At 40.3% G+C, this 16,705-nt stretch overlaps 1 protein-coding gene across 1 annotated transcript; it reads right to left on the reverse strand.

Annotated features, from left to right (window-relative positions):
- Window positions 1-4,165: 4,165 nt before the first annotated feature.
- Window positions 4,166-16,440, reverse strand: MEPE (matrix extracellular phosphoglycoprotein; the record flags this gene model as incomplete). The annotated part of the gene is made up of 6 exons (XM_079759417.1): window positions 4,166-5,635; window positions 7,865-7,957; window positions 9,174-9,227; window positions 14,060-14,125; window positions 16,315-16,330; window positions 16,373-16,440. The coding sequence occupies 6 exons, from the start codon at window positions 16,438-16,440 to the stop codon at window positions 4,166-4,168; spliced, it is 1,767 nt and encodes a 588-aa protein (XP_079615543.1).
- Between the last annotated feature and the right edge of the window lie 265 nt (window positions 16,441-16,705).

Here is a 16,705-nt window from a genome sequence, read left to right on the forward strand (position 1 = left end):
CTTAGTCAACAAGGCTCTGTCTTCTTTGCTTCTATTACTTGGATTTGATCAGATCTACCACCCCACCCCCCTTGCATATGCACTCAAACCATCTTGGCTTCCCTGCTGTCCTCAGTACACCAAGATGTGGCCCCAGGGCCTTTACACTTGTTGCTAATTCTGCCTGGAATGCTTCTGTCCTTCAGATCCACATAGCTAGCTTCCTTGTCTTTCTCGGGATTCTGCTCGAATGTCAACTCAGTGCAGCCTTCTTTGATCATCCTCTTTAAAATGGCAATTCCTACCAACTTTCCCTGCTTTCTTTTTATTTACAACTTTTATCACCATCTAACATACTCTTTTCTTTGTGCCTATACACTGCCTATCTTTCCCCCATTCCCATGTAAGTTCCACGAGGGCATCCTCAGCACCTGTGACAGTACCTGGCACATAAACAGTCAACTGATCTCAACTGAGCTCAAATATTTGTTGAATGAATGATGTTGTCATTTCTTATGATGGTAGTGGAGTTACTGATGTGATGTATTATAGGACTATATTTCATAATATTAAACCACTTTCGTGCTTCTAGGATAAACTCTTTTTCATCATAGTGAAGGACTCTTTAAAAGTAGTTTTGCATTTACATTTGCTTGGGTTTTTTTAATCTATGTGCTTAAGTGAAGTTTGTATTATAGTTTCTTATTTCATTCTTTTTTTTTTGAAGGTTTGATATCAAAGTCATCTAAGCTTCATAAAATGAAGTGGACAGCTTTCCATTTTCCCCACTATTTCTAAAACAAAGCACAGTGCATGTATCATGCCAACTTTCTATTTGTTGAAAGTATGGAAGAACATGCTAGTAAAACTGTTTGGGCCTGAGGAATTTTTGATAGGTAATTTTTAAAATTACATTTTCCAGTTTCTTTTATGGTTAGTAATATATTCAGGTTTTAAGATACTTTAAGATTTATGTTTCCAGAAGACTACTACTTTATAGAAATATTCTAATATAAAATCATAAGATAGTTTTTGTCTTATATTTTATATGTCTCTCTATCTGGTATTATATTATTTTCATTAGCAGTTTTCTTTATTTTTATTTCTTCTTTGTCTCTGTGACATCTTTCAGAGGCTTCTCTATTTTATTTTTAAATTAAAATTCTTTAAATTCTAACCTATTAACCTAACAATAGTAATAATCTACTTAAAATTCAAATATATCAATAACCATATTCCTAAGTAGGGAGCATATATGCTGTTCTCCACAATCCCCAGGAATGTATTAAGTATTGTTCATTTAATTAAACAAGGTCAATTGCAGCTCTTCTTGTCCTTCTTATCTCAAGTGTAAACCACATATGTTCATGTAGATTTTCTTGTAGGTGTGTGAATCCACTCACCATTTTTATTTTTTCCTCATCTGGGTTTCTGGCCGTGAAATTGTATTGGAATTTTGTTCTCCTTTATCTCCGGATTTCCTCATAAGTTTTTTCTAATCCTTTATTCCCCACTCCTTCCCTTCTGCTCCCAATTTCCTTTCCAGGACTTTCATCTAGACCCATCTGTTTCTCTCCTTTTCCTTCAGGCCAACTAATGCTATATTTTAACACCTAATTGTAAGTATCAATATCTTGACTGGCAGAGTTTACCTTATTAGGAGTTGATTCTGAATCTTAGGCTTCTGCGGACCCACCGTAGTGTCTTTGAGATGTGTGTGTGCTTGCTTCTGGGAAAACGTGAGAGTGTGTTTGAAATGAATGTGATCTTGTGTGCCTACTTAGTTCAAAGCCGGTGCTAAAGACTGAGTGAGGAGACACTGTTGTTTCTTCTAGGTGATGGCAGTAGCCCTTTGGGTGTCCTTACTGCTAGTGTTCTGCCTTCCAACTCCCACCCATCTCACCCACCACCACTTCCCCACCCTCTGGCTGGAGGGACCCCTCTTAAGCTCTGAAATATCTGTAGTATCGTTTAAGGTCACTGACTGTCAAGCCCTCATTTGCCTGTTGGGACTTGCTTTTTGCACCCCCTCTGAATGTGTAATACCTTAAGGAAAATGGGTTTTACCCTGTTTCCTTTAGCTGGAGTTTCTCTCTTTCCTCAGAGCTCCTATAGTCACGTTATTTCTATTTCTATTGTTGAACTTACCACAGTCTACCAGGTATCTGTTTTAGGTGTGTTTTTTTTTAATTTCTTTATTGATTAAGGTGTCACATATTTGTCCTCATCCCCCCATTCCCATCCCACACCCCTCCCCACGTATGCCCCAATCCCCTGTTGAACTTAACCGTTGGTTAGGCATAGGTGTTTTTTTTTTTTTTTACTAAAATGTCATCTCAACAAGGGCTACAAGCATCTTTTCTCTTCTTTTGATCCCCACGGAATTTTATCAAATGGGATCATTCAGTAAATGTTTTTCAACTGAGCTGAATATTATGTCAAACAGAATCAGATAGTATATTGCCCCGACAGGCTGGAGTTATCAAGAGCAGATTATTTAGGGCTGTAAAGTCGAGGTAGATGTTCATAAGCAGAGAACTCTAGGAGGGTGGGACTGGGAGGGGTAGCAGGCCTAGAAATAAGTGCCTCAGCCAGAGGGATCTTTTCTTTTTGGGCACAAGGTGGCAGGCTATGCCCATGTCAGTCACCACTTATAAGGCAGCTTGGTGAGGCTGAAATTTCCTGCCCTATTTTGGAAATGCATGTTTATTTAAAAAAAAATAAAAAAGAGCAAAGCTCGTGCAGCATAATGGCTGAGACTGGGTGTAGCTGAAGCCTAGACCCGAGCCGGCCGGCCGGCGGGGCTTCCAGGTCTCGGCGCCTTCCAGGTTGGACTCCTGCCCGAGGCCCACAGTAATGCACTGCAGATTTTGAAACATTGAATTTCCCTTAAAAGGATGGAGAAAATGTGAATAAATATGCATGAACACTCAAGCTGGGAGAGAGGAAATAATATCTGACCAGAGGGCTGAAATGCAGTTTCTCCACTAGATAGCAGACGAGGACAGACGGCCTGTGGAAGGTTCTGCCTATAAACACAAAGAAAACATTCGTTTTCTCTAGAAGTTCATTTCCCCCCCCTTTAAAACGCCAAGTGTTTTTCATGTGTTCAGACCATTCACATGTATCAGTCTGACATAATCTGGGATATAAGTAGCAGGTTTACTTCAATCCATGTATGTGCAATTTAAATTCAGATACAATTTTCTTCACTTCATTAATTGCCTCTAGTTTTGTGTGTGTGTGTGTGTGTGTGTGTGTGTGTGTGTGTGCGCGCGCATGCACCAAATAGTCTTTTATTCAAAAAAATTACTAGGAATAGTTTATTCTGGAATTCTGACGCTAATTTACTGGGTGATATGTTAAATCTTGCCATTGATACTGATTTCTGTTATGCTTGGAAGATGGAGAATAAATTAGGGGAAAAAGATAATCTTTGTTTTCAGGTTCACTTATCATTTCTTTCAGGTTCTTTTTCTCTTTGTGTGGAAGTGAGGTAGACGTGATAACATGGTGATTTGTTTCTGGAAATAAAATTTGCCTTCTGAGGAGCTGGGACTGTGCAGCAGAGGAGAGTGAGCAGGCTGAGCAGCAGGGTGTTTACCATAGCAGAGGGACTTCAGGGAAGAGGGAAATGCTGGCTTAGGCCAAGAGGGACGAGGGCAGAGGGATGCGGGCATGCTCGCTCGCCAGCTTTATTCAGCAGATTGACTTCACAGCACCGCCTTTGCCAGGCGCGGGACTAGTCTTGTCTCTGAAATGAATCGCCAGAGCCAACAGACTTTTCTTATTGATCATTTATTACAGATTACAATATGAGAGATATTGTTTATTTTCATATCTACAGAGCAACAACATGAAATGCTTGACATTCACAAACTATTTTTAAATGACACCTATTCATATGCTACCTATTGCATAAATCCTTAATGATTTTTTTTCCTTAAAAAAGCGTCATAACTTTCAAATAGAATTTCATAAAGCATCGTAACTTTCAATAGAATTTCATACCATGACCATAAAAATAGCCACAGTTCTGCCCAGGAGGCTGAGTTTCTAGACTTCCTCAGTTCCCTGCCCTGTCCTTCTTCACTTTACCTGGTCCGCTATCTGGCGGCTCTCCTTCATGGTCAAGTCAGGGATGTCTGGGGATTTGAACTTGATCCTGCTGGGAATTCCTAGTGGCCTAGTCTCCCTCGCTCTCACTGGAACTGGTGCTGTCAGATGACTCACTGCTGTCGTGCTTTCTGGGGGGCCGGAACCTCCTGTTGGGATGGGATTTTCTATGAGCCCAGGGGCCCTTTCTCTGTGGCAGACCCTCACCCCAGGGGGAGCTGTTCTGTCTGTGGGGTCCATACTGATTTCTCCCACTGTGTGTGGGTATAGTCCCCTCATTATCGGGGTCACTATGGGAATCTATTTCACTTTTAATGTCATTATCAAGACCCTGAGGAGGGATGAGCTGGCCCGGACTTTTGCTCTTACTAGGAAATCTTTGCTTTTCACTCGAGGCCACTTGATTCCTGTTAGATGGTTCTGTTCCTTTCCTACTCCCCCCTTTGCCATTTCTCGGAATTTCATTATAATCAGTATTTTCAGCAACATCACGACCGCCTTCTTTTCTTTTCTCTTTTGAGGGTACATGGGGGTAATGAAACTCCACTTGCCCTTGGTGAGCATTTTGGCCACCGGCATCCACTCTGTTTCCTTCTTTTCCGGGGAGTTCCTTGAAATTGGTGCTCCCTATGATGTCGTTGCTGCCCCCCACGAGGCTGACATCAGCGGTGTCTGCCTCTCGTGCTGTTTCATCCCGGGTTCGAACGGCACTTCTGCCATCTTCTGCTCCCTCTGGGATGTCGTTGTAACCCGGGCCTCCTGCTTCGGGGTTAATTGTCTCTGCGTCCCCCGGGCCGGAAAGCTCTGTGGGAATACCTGCGCCCTCTGGGTCAGGATCCATAGCTTCTCCTTTACCTGAAACGTCCTTCAAAGGTTGGCCATCTCCACTGAAAGGAGAGAGATTGTCCCCCTTCTCGTGAAGATCTGGATAACCGCTGCCTTCGAAATCACTGGGGATTTTTTTGAGTTTGGGGAGCTGTTTTAGATAGTCAGTGTTGTACTGGATGTGGTGCGTGCTTTTGCCTTTGGCTGGGATATTGGAGGCTTGCGGATCTCTTTGATGATTCTTCTTACCTTTTGAGGGGGCTTTAGCATGGTTTGCACTTGCTAGAATTTTGTTTGGAACATTCCTAGGTTTGGTATCTTTATTTTCGTCTCCTAATGGTTTAATCACAGCTCCTGGCGCCATTATAAGTTGTGTATTATTCCTGGTGAGAGCTGCATCATATTCTTCTTGGTCATGAAGTTCGCTGAGAACATCGTCTCCATCCTCAGACCCATTATTCCCAGTGGATTCGGGGTAAATGGGCATCTGTAGGTCATTGTGGGCATTATCTTTGTGACTAATACTGTAGTCTTCATTCGTTGTCTGTCTAGTTTCAAAAAGATTTGGGGATTTACTAATTTGGTTATTTTTATCAACTACAAGGAGGGACAAGTCTTTCTCTCTCTCTTGGGCAATGTTTTCTTTAAGTGCTGGCTCTTGACTTCTTCTCTTGCCAGAAAGGTGAAGAGCGATATTGTCTTTGTTTCTTTCTTCCTGGTAAAGTGTAATTTTTAACATAAAGTGATTATTTTATGTTAACTTTTAAAAATCTAATCATTCTTAGTTCATATTTTTAAAACTATTCTCTCTCCTATTCTCATATTCTTCTCTCTCTCTCTCTCTCTCTCTCTCTCTCTGTCTGTCTCTCTCTCTCTCAAACATAGTACTGTTCTACTTGAAGGACTGCCAGTTTTTATACAGGTACCTTATAAATGTTTGAAGCAGTGAGGAAATTGTTGCATCAGCTCACACTTGAATCTCAAGATAAAAATGGTTTATGGACATGCCCACTATTATGAAGCTGGCTAATATGCAATATACAAAAGTTCCAACTTGTGGTATTGTTAAGAGCTAATATGAAATGATTTATTTGAGGAGTTATAACATCATTATTCACTAATATTTCATTTGGCCAGTATATTCTGAAAATAAGAGTTTACAATGAGCAAAAAATACATAATAGAAAAAACTTTATAGTGAGTTGTTTTTAAGTAAGAAGTATTTTATTTTATTTTTTTAATATATAGTTTTATTGATTTCAGAGAGGAAGGGAGAGGGAGAGAGATAAAAACATTAATGATTTGAGAGAATCATTGCTCGGCTGCCTACTGCACATCTCCCACTGGGGATCGAGCCCACAACCCGGGCATATGTCCTGACCGGGAATCGAACTGCGAACTCCTGGTTCATAGGTCAAAGCTCAACCACCGAGCCACGCCAGCCAGGCAAGTAAGAAGTATTTTAAACATGTGACTTATTTTAAGACATTAAATCTTGGAAAGTTTTACATGGACATTTATATTTCCCCTGGCAATCAAGTTCGTTTGCTTATTGCTAATTGTTCTTTTGAGTTTAAGCAGGTGCATTAGAAAATCATTAGATTATAATAATTCCTTCTTAACATTTTCCCCTCTGTATTCTGAAGTGGGAAGTTTTATTTTACATTTAGTGCTTTTACCGATTTTAAAACAGTAGCATATATACTAATGAATTCTGTGCATTTTACTAAAGACTGAACAGAGTTCTTTTATGAGTGAAAACATAAAACAACTTTTAAATTGTTTTACATGGTGCTCAATTATTTTTGCAATTGCTTGTGTTAACTGTTGACTATGTGATGATCTCTGTGTTAGCTGGCTGGTCTGCTTTCCTCTGCTCTGTTTTTCTACCTGTACACCTTCACTCATATTATTCTTTTCATGGATGTGGCCTCTCCCAGCCACTTGCTTGCTCAAATCCTACTCATCTTCCACAGCTCATTTACTCCCATTATGTACTTTCCCCTGAACACCCGATTAGGAACTAATCTTTTTCTAATCCAAGCCCAAAAAGCATGCTATTTTGAGTACCTCTTATGTAGCACTTTGTACATTCTGTCTTGGGTTAATGATTTTTGTAAGAGCCATTTGTTTCCTTTATAATTCTAACATCCTGGAGAGAGAGAGAATTAAGTTCTCTCAATCATTTTATTTCACATAGTATCTTGCACAGTAGGAAGTGCTCAATACATAGTTTAACAGGAAGTTAGTCTTAGAGATGCATCTGCAGAATATCAAGCAGAACAAAACAACATTCTGAAGGGAAACTACCACTTTCATGGGAAATGAAGCCAGATTTGGGAAAAAGTAAGTAGTCCTTTTGGCTGATGGCATTTTAAGCTGGGCCCAGCTCCTCGGCCAACGAATTTACCAGAAGGAACTGAATGAAGGAGTTATTGTTCCCTTCCAGTGACAAGGCCCTTATTCTTCCTCTTCTGAACATCCTGACACAGATGGTGTCCTCTGTGGAATGAATTTAAGGGACAATAGAATGTGTCACTCTTTAGGCCAAAATGACCTCTAATCATCACCGTTAGAGCGAATAGCAGAATATGCCCAGAAAACCTCCCTACAAAACACCGAACATTAATCAGAAGCAATAAGCCAAAAAAAAAAAAAAAAAATTCATGGGTGTCCGGGGTCCACCAGTACCACAGCTGGCTCGACAGGTCCTGAAGGAGGGCAAGGTTTGGGCCAGGGCCTGGGGTGGCCCCCCTGTGTCAGGAAGACTCTGGAACACAGAGCCCCACAGCAGAGCCGGCTGAGGAGCCTGGGGTATGAGGGAAGGACCGAGGCACCAGCCGCAGCCCAAAACCCCAGAGCAGGAGAAGAGTCAACTCTGTCTGCCTAGAATTCGTCCAAGTTTGACTCCTGACAAGGATCATCACTCAGAAATTCAGCTTACCTTCATGTTCGTTTGATTTTTCCTCCCAGGTGGTGTGTAAACATACTTGAAAAGATAGTACCCATGTTTCTCATGGTGACCCTTGTAGGTGATCTACAAAAACACAACATTCTATTAAGATGGGTTTGTCTCTGACTAAGACGTTTCCTGGCTCTCTCTTTTTTTCTTTTTTTAAATTTTATTTTATTGTTTAAAGTATTACACATAGTAGTACATATATCTCATTTCCCCCCCCCCCCATTGACCTTCCCCCAGCCTCCCCTACCCTCTGTCGCATGCCCTCATGTGTCTTGTGTCCATTGATTGTGCTTATATGCATGCATACAAGTCCTTCGGTTGATCTCTTCCCGCCCCCTCAACACTCCCCAACCTTCCCGCTGTAATTTGACAGTCTGTTCGATGCTTTCCTGGCTCTCTTTTTGATAGTACAGATATTTTAAAATTTGGGTGAAGTCTAATTCTTTTAACAAATGGCAGTTCTTCCTATAACCACAGGAGGGCGTATGTCCACCAGTCCCTGAGGATACTAGCAGCCTGCCCCTTCCTTTTCTGCGTGTCTTTAAATCCGTTTTCCTTACGGATGACTATCAACTGCCCTCTCTCCCGGGTGTATCCATTTGATGACCGCATTTCAGTGGAAATGGAGCACCGGGAAGTGTTTCCAGGTGGGAGGGGGCAGGGGGATTAGAAGAAAAGCAGATTTTCCAGTATACATGTCTGATGTCAAATTGGCAAAACTCGCAGCATGAATATCCAGGCTCTTAGATTTGCAGTTTTTGCCTTTTGTAATTTTCAACCGAGACAGAGAGCAGAACATTGTTAGCTGTTGGGACGGAGTTTTCTGAGATTGCCAGAAGCCTGGCAGGCGGGAGTCAGCTGCCATTTGGTGACCTGAAAGCGGAGGGCGCTTGTTTAACTTTCTGGATGCATCGGAAACCCACTCCCTGTAAACAGAGCTCCCCGTTAAGGCTCATTCATGCTCTTTCCTTTGTTTTCTCCCTCATTTATTGCTCTGTCCTCCTGTACATGTGGGGGAAGATGGTGTTTGCTAATAACAATATCCCAGAATTTTTACTCGCTTATCCCTCTGAAAGAAGAAATCATATTGAAGATAAATCTTCCTTTGGAATGCTTTTCTCTTTTCTGTCACACATTGTGACAGAATTAAAGTGCCGAAGTGAGGGTGTATGTTTTTGTACTTTCATCCTAAGAACACAAGACTATTTTTGACAGTTAAAAATTTCCTCTGACGGACTTTTTCCTTTACAGACTTGAAGTGGATTTATTTGAGAGGAATAACTCTGTTTACCCTCTGTTCTTCCGCACAGTCTTGCCTAGTTTTCTCAGCCTGTGGTTGAACCGTCTGAAAGGAAACAAGAAATAAAACTTCACCAAACATCCCAATAGCAAACCTTTTCTTTTTCTCTCACTGGGTTGTACCACTCAATGTGGGAAACCATCCTGACCAGGAAAGGATGGCTACACTCGCCACGTTAATATTGGTCTCAGTGCCACCAGCGGGTGCCCGCACCCTCCCCCACAGGGAGGCACTGCCATCGCCATTACAGAACGACATCCACGCCAGGCTGGGGAGGACACTGTGCATTAGTTGCATAAACTCAGTAATGGTGCCTGGCCAGTGTGGCTCAGTGGCTGAGCGTCAACCTGTGAACCAGGAGGTCACGGTTCGATTCCTGGTCAGGGCACATGCCTGGTTGTGGGCTCGATCCCCAGGCGGGGTGTGTGTGCAGGAGGCAGCCGATCAATGATTCTCTCTCATCATTGATATTTCTCTCCCTCCCTCTCCCTTCCTCTCTGAAATCTATAAAAAATACATTAAAAAAATTCAGTAATGGCTTTGTGAGTTCAGATAGGCTGCCGCTGGTTATCTTGCAAGAGTAAAACCACAGCCCTGCACGGAAGGGGAGGTACCACACCCGAGGATGGGACTTTATCACGCCAGTCACCTGGGCAGATATTTCTTTCAGGGCAAGGAAAATGGGGTAACCTGCAGATTGGGACAAAATACTTCTCTTGATCTGACATGAAAGTGTCAAAATATCTTGAGGGTACCCGGGGGGGGGGGGGGGGGGGGAGGGGAGGTAAGAGGTAGCTATTAGAGAAAGGCCAGAAACTAAAAAGACATAGACCCAGGCATCTTGCTCCAAGTTTTTAGGGTAAAATTTAGGTGTCACAGGAGAGCATGCAGAAGAAGGCCTGAGCATCCTGGAGCAAGCTCGCCGTGGAAGCCACAGTCATACCAATTCTTTTAGTCTCGGTATTTTTATTTTCTTATTTATTTCTGAAATTCCTAAGTTATCTCAGATGTAGCAAGAGGAGCCAATGGGTGGGACTGGTTTGTGACTGACTGTGTATGCTGAAGGGGAAATGGGCATCATGGTGGTGTCCGCCGTGTAAAAGAGAAAACCCTTAAGGGAAAGAGTATTATGCCTGACTAAGCCTTGGGATTCTGTGTTTCGCAGCAATCAGATATGAGCAGTTATCCTGCGTGCTTTCAGATACCGTATTTCTGCTCTCTCTGTGGTGATCCCTACACATGCCATTTGCTGAGTTCCTTTGCCATCTGGCTCCAGTCTGGGCTTGGCTGATGGGAGCCCCACCTGAGACGGAAGGGTAGAAGGAGGAGCTAAGGTGTGTACTTCCTGTTTGGGCTGCATCTCTAGGAGTGGAGGCATCTCTTTGTGGTCCTAGTTCCTGATACCTCCAGGACTGGGCCCACCACCTCCTTCCTTGTTCCTCCAGCCCAAGGCAGTCTTCATGTTGCTTCATCACCCTTGGCTGGCCCTTTCTGTTCATCCTGGACTTGATAACTAGTCTCCAAATAGAACCCTCCTTACTGAAATCCCTGTCACGAATTTCATTTTCCTGACTAGACCTTGACTGACGAAATCATCTTAGAAATAAACTCAAAACTTTAGTAAAAGTGCTCTATTGGCTGAGCTCTAAGGCAGATCTGCTTGACAGGCCATTCCATTCTAGAAACAACAAAAGTTAGCCAATTATCGATACTGAGGACGAACTGGTGGCTGCCCGAAGGGAGGAGGTAGAGGGACGGCAATAGAAGTAAAGGGAATTGAGAGGTACAAACTTCCAGTTATAAAGTAAGTCAGGGACATGTAATGTAGAGCCTAGGGAACATAGACAATAATATTGTAATAACTTTGTATGGGGACAGTCTTCTCGTGGCGATCACTTTATAATGTATAAAAGTATTGAATCACTATGTTGTAAACTTGAAACTAATGTAATATCATATGTCAATTATAATCCAACTTTTAAAAGTCAGAGAAATACACATTAAAGAAATAATGATATATAATTTTATACTCAATGAATGGGGATCTAGAGGGAAGGGTAGTATGATACATATCGGTGGTGAGAATATGAAGATGTATAGCATTTGGGGAAGAAAATACGGCAATATCTAGGGAAAAAATGCAGTCCTTTCTACTCAATACGTCTAGTCTCAGAAATCTATCTATGATAGAAAATAAAAGAACAACTCTTGCCCATAAAAATAAAAGCACACATTTGTACGGAAAAAATAGTTTGCCGATGACACCTTATATTTATATAGCACTATACAGTTTGTAAACTACTTTCATGTAAATAATCTCATCTGATTCCCATAATAATCCCTGTGAGAAAGGAGGTAGAGAAACAGAATTGCCTGCACAGTGGTAGCACTAGTACAAGTTAAGGAGATATTTTGACCTAAAGCCTCTGCCTCTAAGTCCCAGGGTTAAAATAGTACATTGCTAAATGGCCTGATATGTGGGAAAAACGTATTTATTAACAAGAGGTAATGTTCCTATACTTTATATTAAGTACTTTCAGGCATATTTTATCATTTTTATTGCCTTTTTTATGTTGGTTCTTAAATGACCTTGTGCATTTACATTTAGATCTTTGCATCATTTCTCCAAAAATACCAAAACAGTGAAAACAAATCTGGAAATGGGGCTACAGGAAAGATAAAACATAAAAATTAGATATTAATTTTAAAAAGAAATGACAGTTTGTGGTATTTGGCATCATCTTAGAGAGCGTAACACATGCACATGTATTAAAAGCATACTTGATAGTACAGAGTACCTTAATATAGTTCACAATCATAAATCCTGAGCTTATAACAGAGTAACTTATCACAAAGTCTATAGAGTCAATTGCATATTGATGAATATTAATTAAATTACATGGCCCAATAATCAATGCTTTTCTGTTCTTCCATTTTTAAATTTTGTTTTTGAAGGAAACCAGAACATGGCTCCCAAATATGCCTCTTTGACATAAAATTTATTTTGAGCTGAAGGCAATTAAAAAGTAGTAAGGAGAAAACGTTCCTCCTCCTCTGTCTAAAGGCAGGAAATAAATTCTCCTTTTACTGCAGACAGACTTTTACCAGTCCAGAGACCACACCTGAGGAATGTGCAAGCAAAGCTAACCCTAATGTTCTTACTTGAGGAAGATAAGGACTCCCTAGCCCTAGCTGGACTACCCATAGCCCAAACCTTTTTGTCTCATCAATGCTTCACAAACTTATTGTTTCTTTGTCTAAAAGTTAAAATAAAAGCTTCCTGCCCCGGTCACTTCTTCAGGTTTTCATTCTCTTATGAAGGCTCCCAGTACATATAAAAATTCAATAAAACTTGTATGCTTTTCTCCTGTTAACACATCTTTGTCAGTTAATTTTCAGACCTAGCCAGGGACCCTAGGAGAGTCGAGAATTTTTTTTTCCCTCCCCTACTATTTGAATCTGGATTCTAGTTCCAAAACATATGCAAATGACTCCATATATACCAGTTTCTGGTAACACCAAACTATTATTAACTGATTTAGATAAATGCTCAAATAGAATCTATATATCTGGGAGAAAACATCATATTTAGCCAAATTCCAAATTTTGTTTCTAATGTCTTTGCAAATCCTCTTTCATTTGAAATTTGCACCCCTCCCATTTCCCTCTATACCCACTTGGCAGCTCTCCCGGGCTTGAATGTGGCCCTGGGATGGAGATGGCATTGTCTCCCACTGGGGAGGAACTCTGGCACCTGCTTTTGACCAGTGGTCACTGGATTGATGTTGACACAGCGCATTTACTGGAAAATGGTTGGAGAGTGCCACTCCCGCTGTTCCTTGGACTGTGTTGCTCAAAATAGATTCTTCCTGGGCTGGTGGGACTGAGCTGGGTCAGCAAGACCCACTTGACCTCCATCATGCCTTGCGGCCGCCCTGTGAATTGGGCCTGGCAGATGTCTATTTTAAGCCGCACGACCCCCACAGGACTGCTAGAGGCTGTCAGCTGAGAGGGGACAAGCTTTCCTCAACTTCTGCTGTCCTCTTCCGATGACACGGTTCATGCTTGTCAGTGGGTTACCCAACTGGTCACCCACTCGCTCAGGACCTATATTTAAGTACTTCTGGCAACAGAATGACTGCTGGTTTCCATGGTTCTCCAACTGAAAGGTTACTCTGGGAAGTTAGGATGCTTTCCAGACATTATCTAATTGGCACTGTGTCTGCATTGCAGAAAATATCGGTAACACTCAGCATTTTCACAAGATAATTTAGTCACATCCTGAGTACTCATCTGGGTGAATCAGAGGGGAAAAGAGACACAAAGGAAATTGGAGCTTGGTTTGGGGTAAGCTTGGGGGCACTGCCTCCCATCTTTAGCCTCACTGATGAAGAGAAAATCATCACCAGGATCTCACAGTGTCGAGGTGTTACAAGAATGACAGGAAAGCTCTGCTCCTTTTGTGTTGCCATATATTTACAAAATCTAGTTGTTTAGCCTTAAAGTATTCGTCATTTTCCCCCTGTTTTTAGTAAGACATTGAAAAGTTCTTTTGACATGTAGTAATTTGGGTCTCTGAGCCTTTTCTCATTAGTGTTAGCTGATTTCAAACACTGTGGCTGGCTCTTAGTTTTCTCAAAAGTACTCTTTTCGGTGTTTCCTAAGAGGCAACGTGTGGACATGTTGAAATTCAGCACATGTTCGTTGAAGGCCTCCTTGGTGGTAGGCTTCGGTGTCTAGTGCTGGATGCTTTCTTTTTGCTTCATTATCACTGAAGTAGGTAAGCGTTACTAATTTGAAAAGACATTGCTTAAGAGAAAAATAGATAAAAAGAGGGATAGGTTTTATGACACATAACTAAAATCAGAAATGCTTACTGGTGCTGCCCAGGTCAGATGGGATAGAAGCAGTCCCAAGCAGACAATTTGCATCTTTGAGAATCTCTGTAAAAAGACAATATATTTTACCCTAAAGCATTGCGAATTACAAACTGCAGTTCTAAGAATAAATACAATACAAAAGTATATTCAAACACCCTTCCCCTAGAAGTCCTTTTTAAATTAAAAAACAACAAACTATGTATAATTTACTTATACCCAAGTGTGGATACTTTAATGAAAGTGCTTTCATATGTCTAATTATTCCATGTGAAAATGAAAATTGTCCAATATTATTTTTTTTAATTTTTATTTTTTAATTCTCACCTGAGGGTATTTTTCCACTGATTTTTAGAAAGTGGAAGACAGAGGGAAAGGCAGAGAAAAATATCCATGTGAGAGAAGCACATCGATTGGTTGCTTCCTGCATAAACCCCGACCAGGGCCGGGGCTGGGGAGGAGCCTGCAACCAAGGTACATGCTCTTGACCGGAATCCAACCCAGGACGCTTTGGTCTGCAGGCTGATGCTTTATCCACTGAGCCAAACAGGCTAGGGGTGTCCAATATTAGTAAGGCCATGAAGTCAGTTCATATAAATGAATTTTATAGACTTATTTATTTGTTCTATTGTCAGCCTAAACTTGTTCCTTTTGTCTTTAGAGAGATCATTTAATTTAATTAATTATATAATTCATAATAACATTAAGTTTAGTATAGCAGCTTATCACATACTCTTTAAATGATTTCCCAGGGTAGCAGTCTCCATGGTGAGGAATATAATTTTGTCTGCTACCAGGCTGGTTCCCCAATATATGTTCTTATATTCATTAGCAATGTATCTGATTTAGTATCCGTCCATGGGCTGGAGAGTGAAACAATTGATGTAATATTTATATTAATAGCTAACATTTATTAATACTAAAATGAGCCAAGCACTATTCTAAAAATTTTACACATATTCAATTAATAAAGCCTCAGAATATCCCTATGAGTTAGGTGGCATTTACTATTCCTGTTTTATAGGTTAGGAAATAGACACAGAAAGTCAAGTAACTTGTCCCAGAATTCCCAAGCTTTAAGGGGCAGAACTGGGATTAATAGCTGGCAATGTAGCCAGAGAGCCAGTATTCTTAATCAAAACTTTATGCCACTTGGAATGTTTTCATTCTTTTATTTACTACAGAGAAATCTATATATATAGTTGATTTAAAGGCAAATAATATTTGATATTGGGCTCAACAAAACTATGTTTAAAACATTAACATATAATGGAACAGAATGACAAATTTCAGTAAAAAGGGGGGTAGAGGCGATGGGAAGAGATTAACCAAAGAACATACATGCATATATGCATAACCCATGGACACAGACAATAGTATGGGGAAGACCTGGGGTGGGGCAGGACCTGGGTGAAGGGGGCAAAGCGGGGAAATGAGGGGCATCTGTAATACTGCCAACAATAAATTTAAAAAAAAACGTTATCATTTAGCTATGGATGAAGGTACATGTTTATCCTTTGTAAATATACTAAAAGGATCTAGTTAGTTCACTGAAGTCAAGTGGCCATTAGATTGAAAATAAAGTCAACATAGCATTGAGTTACTAATCTGTTGATTTTAATAAACATTAAGTATGTTACTAACTACCACACAGACATATAACAACCAATATGAGAATAAAAAAATGTATACCACTCTTTGAGAATACTTGGGGAAAAGCACTTTTAATGGGAAAAATAATCTAAATACTTTTGTAATCTTTAAACATTTCAGGGTTAAAAACACCTTTTATTTGAAGAAATACATATAACTATTAAATATATTCTAAAATTCTAGGCTATTCTCTTCAAAATTAATATAATTTTAAGAACCTTAATTCTATCTGTAATGTAGCCATCTAAGCGTTTTACAGATCAGGACAATACAAGTCACTTATTAAATGACTTAATGCTGAGAAATATCCATCCAGATGATACCAACACAGATGAGGTTGGAAAGTATGAATAAAATCACATTATTCTTATCCTGGTTTATAACTGAAGGGATGGAGTACTATTAGGGTCTTTGAGTTATTGTGAATCTTGATAATGCTGACAGTCAAATCAAAGAAGAAATTGCCATCAGTTTTAGCTATTAATTTCTAGAGCTTGGTAATGTACTTTCTGTTGTATAAAACAAAGAACTAAATATTACACAGTTGTGCTCAATAGAGAATACCTTCAATTTGCATTTAGTTTCAAAAGTCATCTCTCTACCTGGTTGGCATGCGTCCTGAAAATGTAAACAATTTCATTATAAAGCTATCAAGAAAGCCAAGTTACCTGGTATCCTTTAGCTTCAGAATACCTGCCTTCTTCTTCAGGATTAGCAGTTTCTGGCATTTTGCTGAAATTTAAAGTTTGTTAGAGTTCCCAATGGCCAATCAGCATTGTCTCACTTAGCACTAGCAAAAACAATTTGTTACCAGTGCCCACAGATAACCATAGGGGGCAAAGTAATTTTAATCTAAAAATGTTTTTGCGGTGGAAAGCTGCTATCAAATGTTCCAGAAAGTGGGATAAACAGAAAATATAAATACCTCAGCTTGGTATATCATATTGTCAGATCATTAAAATTGATTTCAAAATGATTGATTAAGACTGACTG

The sequence above is a fragment of the Cnephaeus nilssonii genome, assembly GCF_951640355.1.
Source record: "Cnephaeus nilssonii genome assembly, chromosome: 1".
NCBI classification, from domain to species: domain Eukaryota; kingdom Metazoa; phylum Chordata; class Mammalia; order Chiroptera; family Vespertilionidae; genus Cnephaeus; species Cnephaeus nilssonii.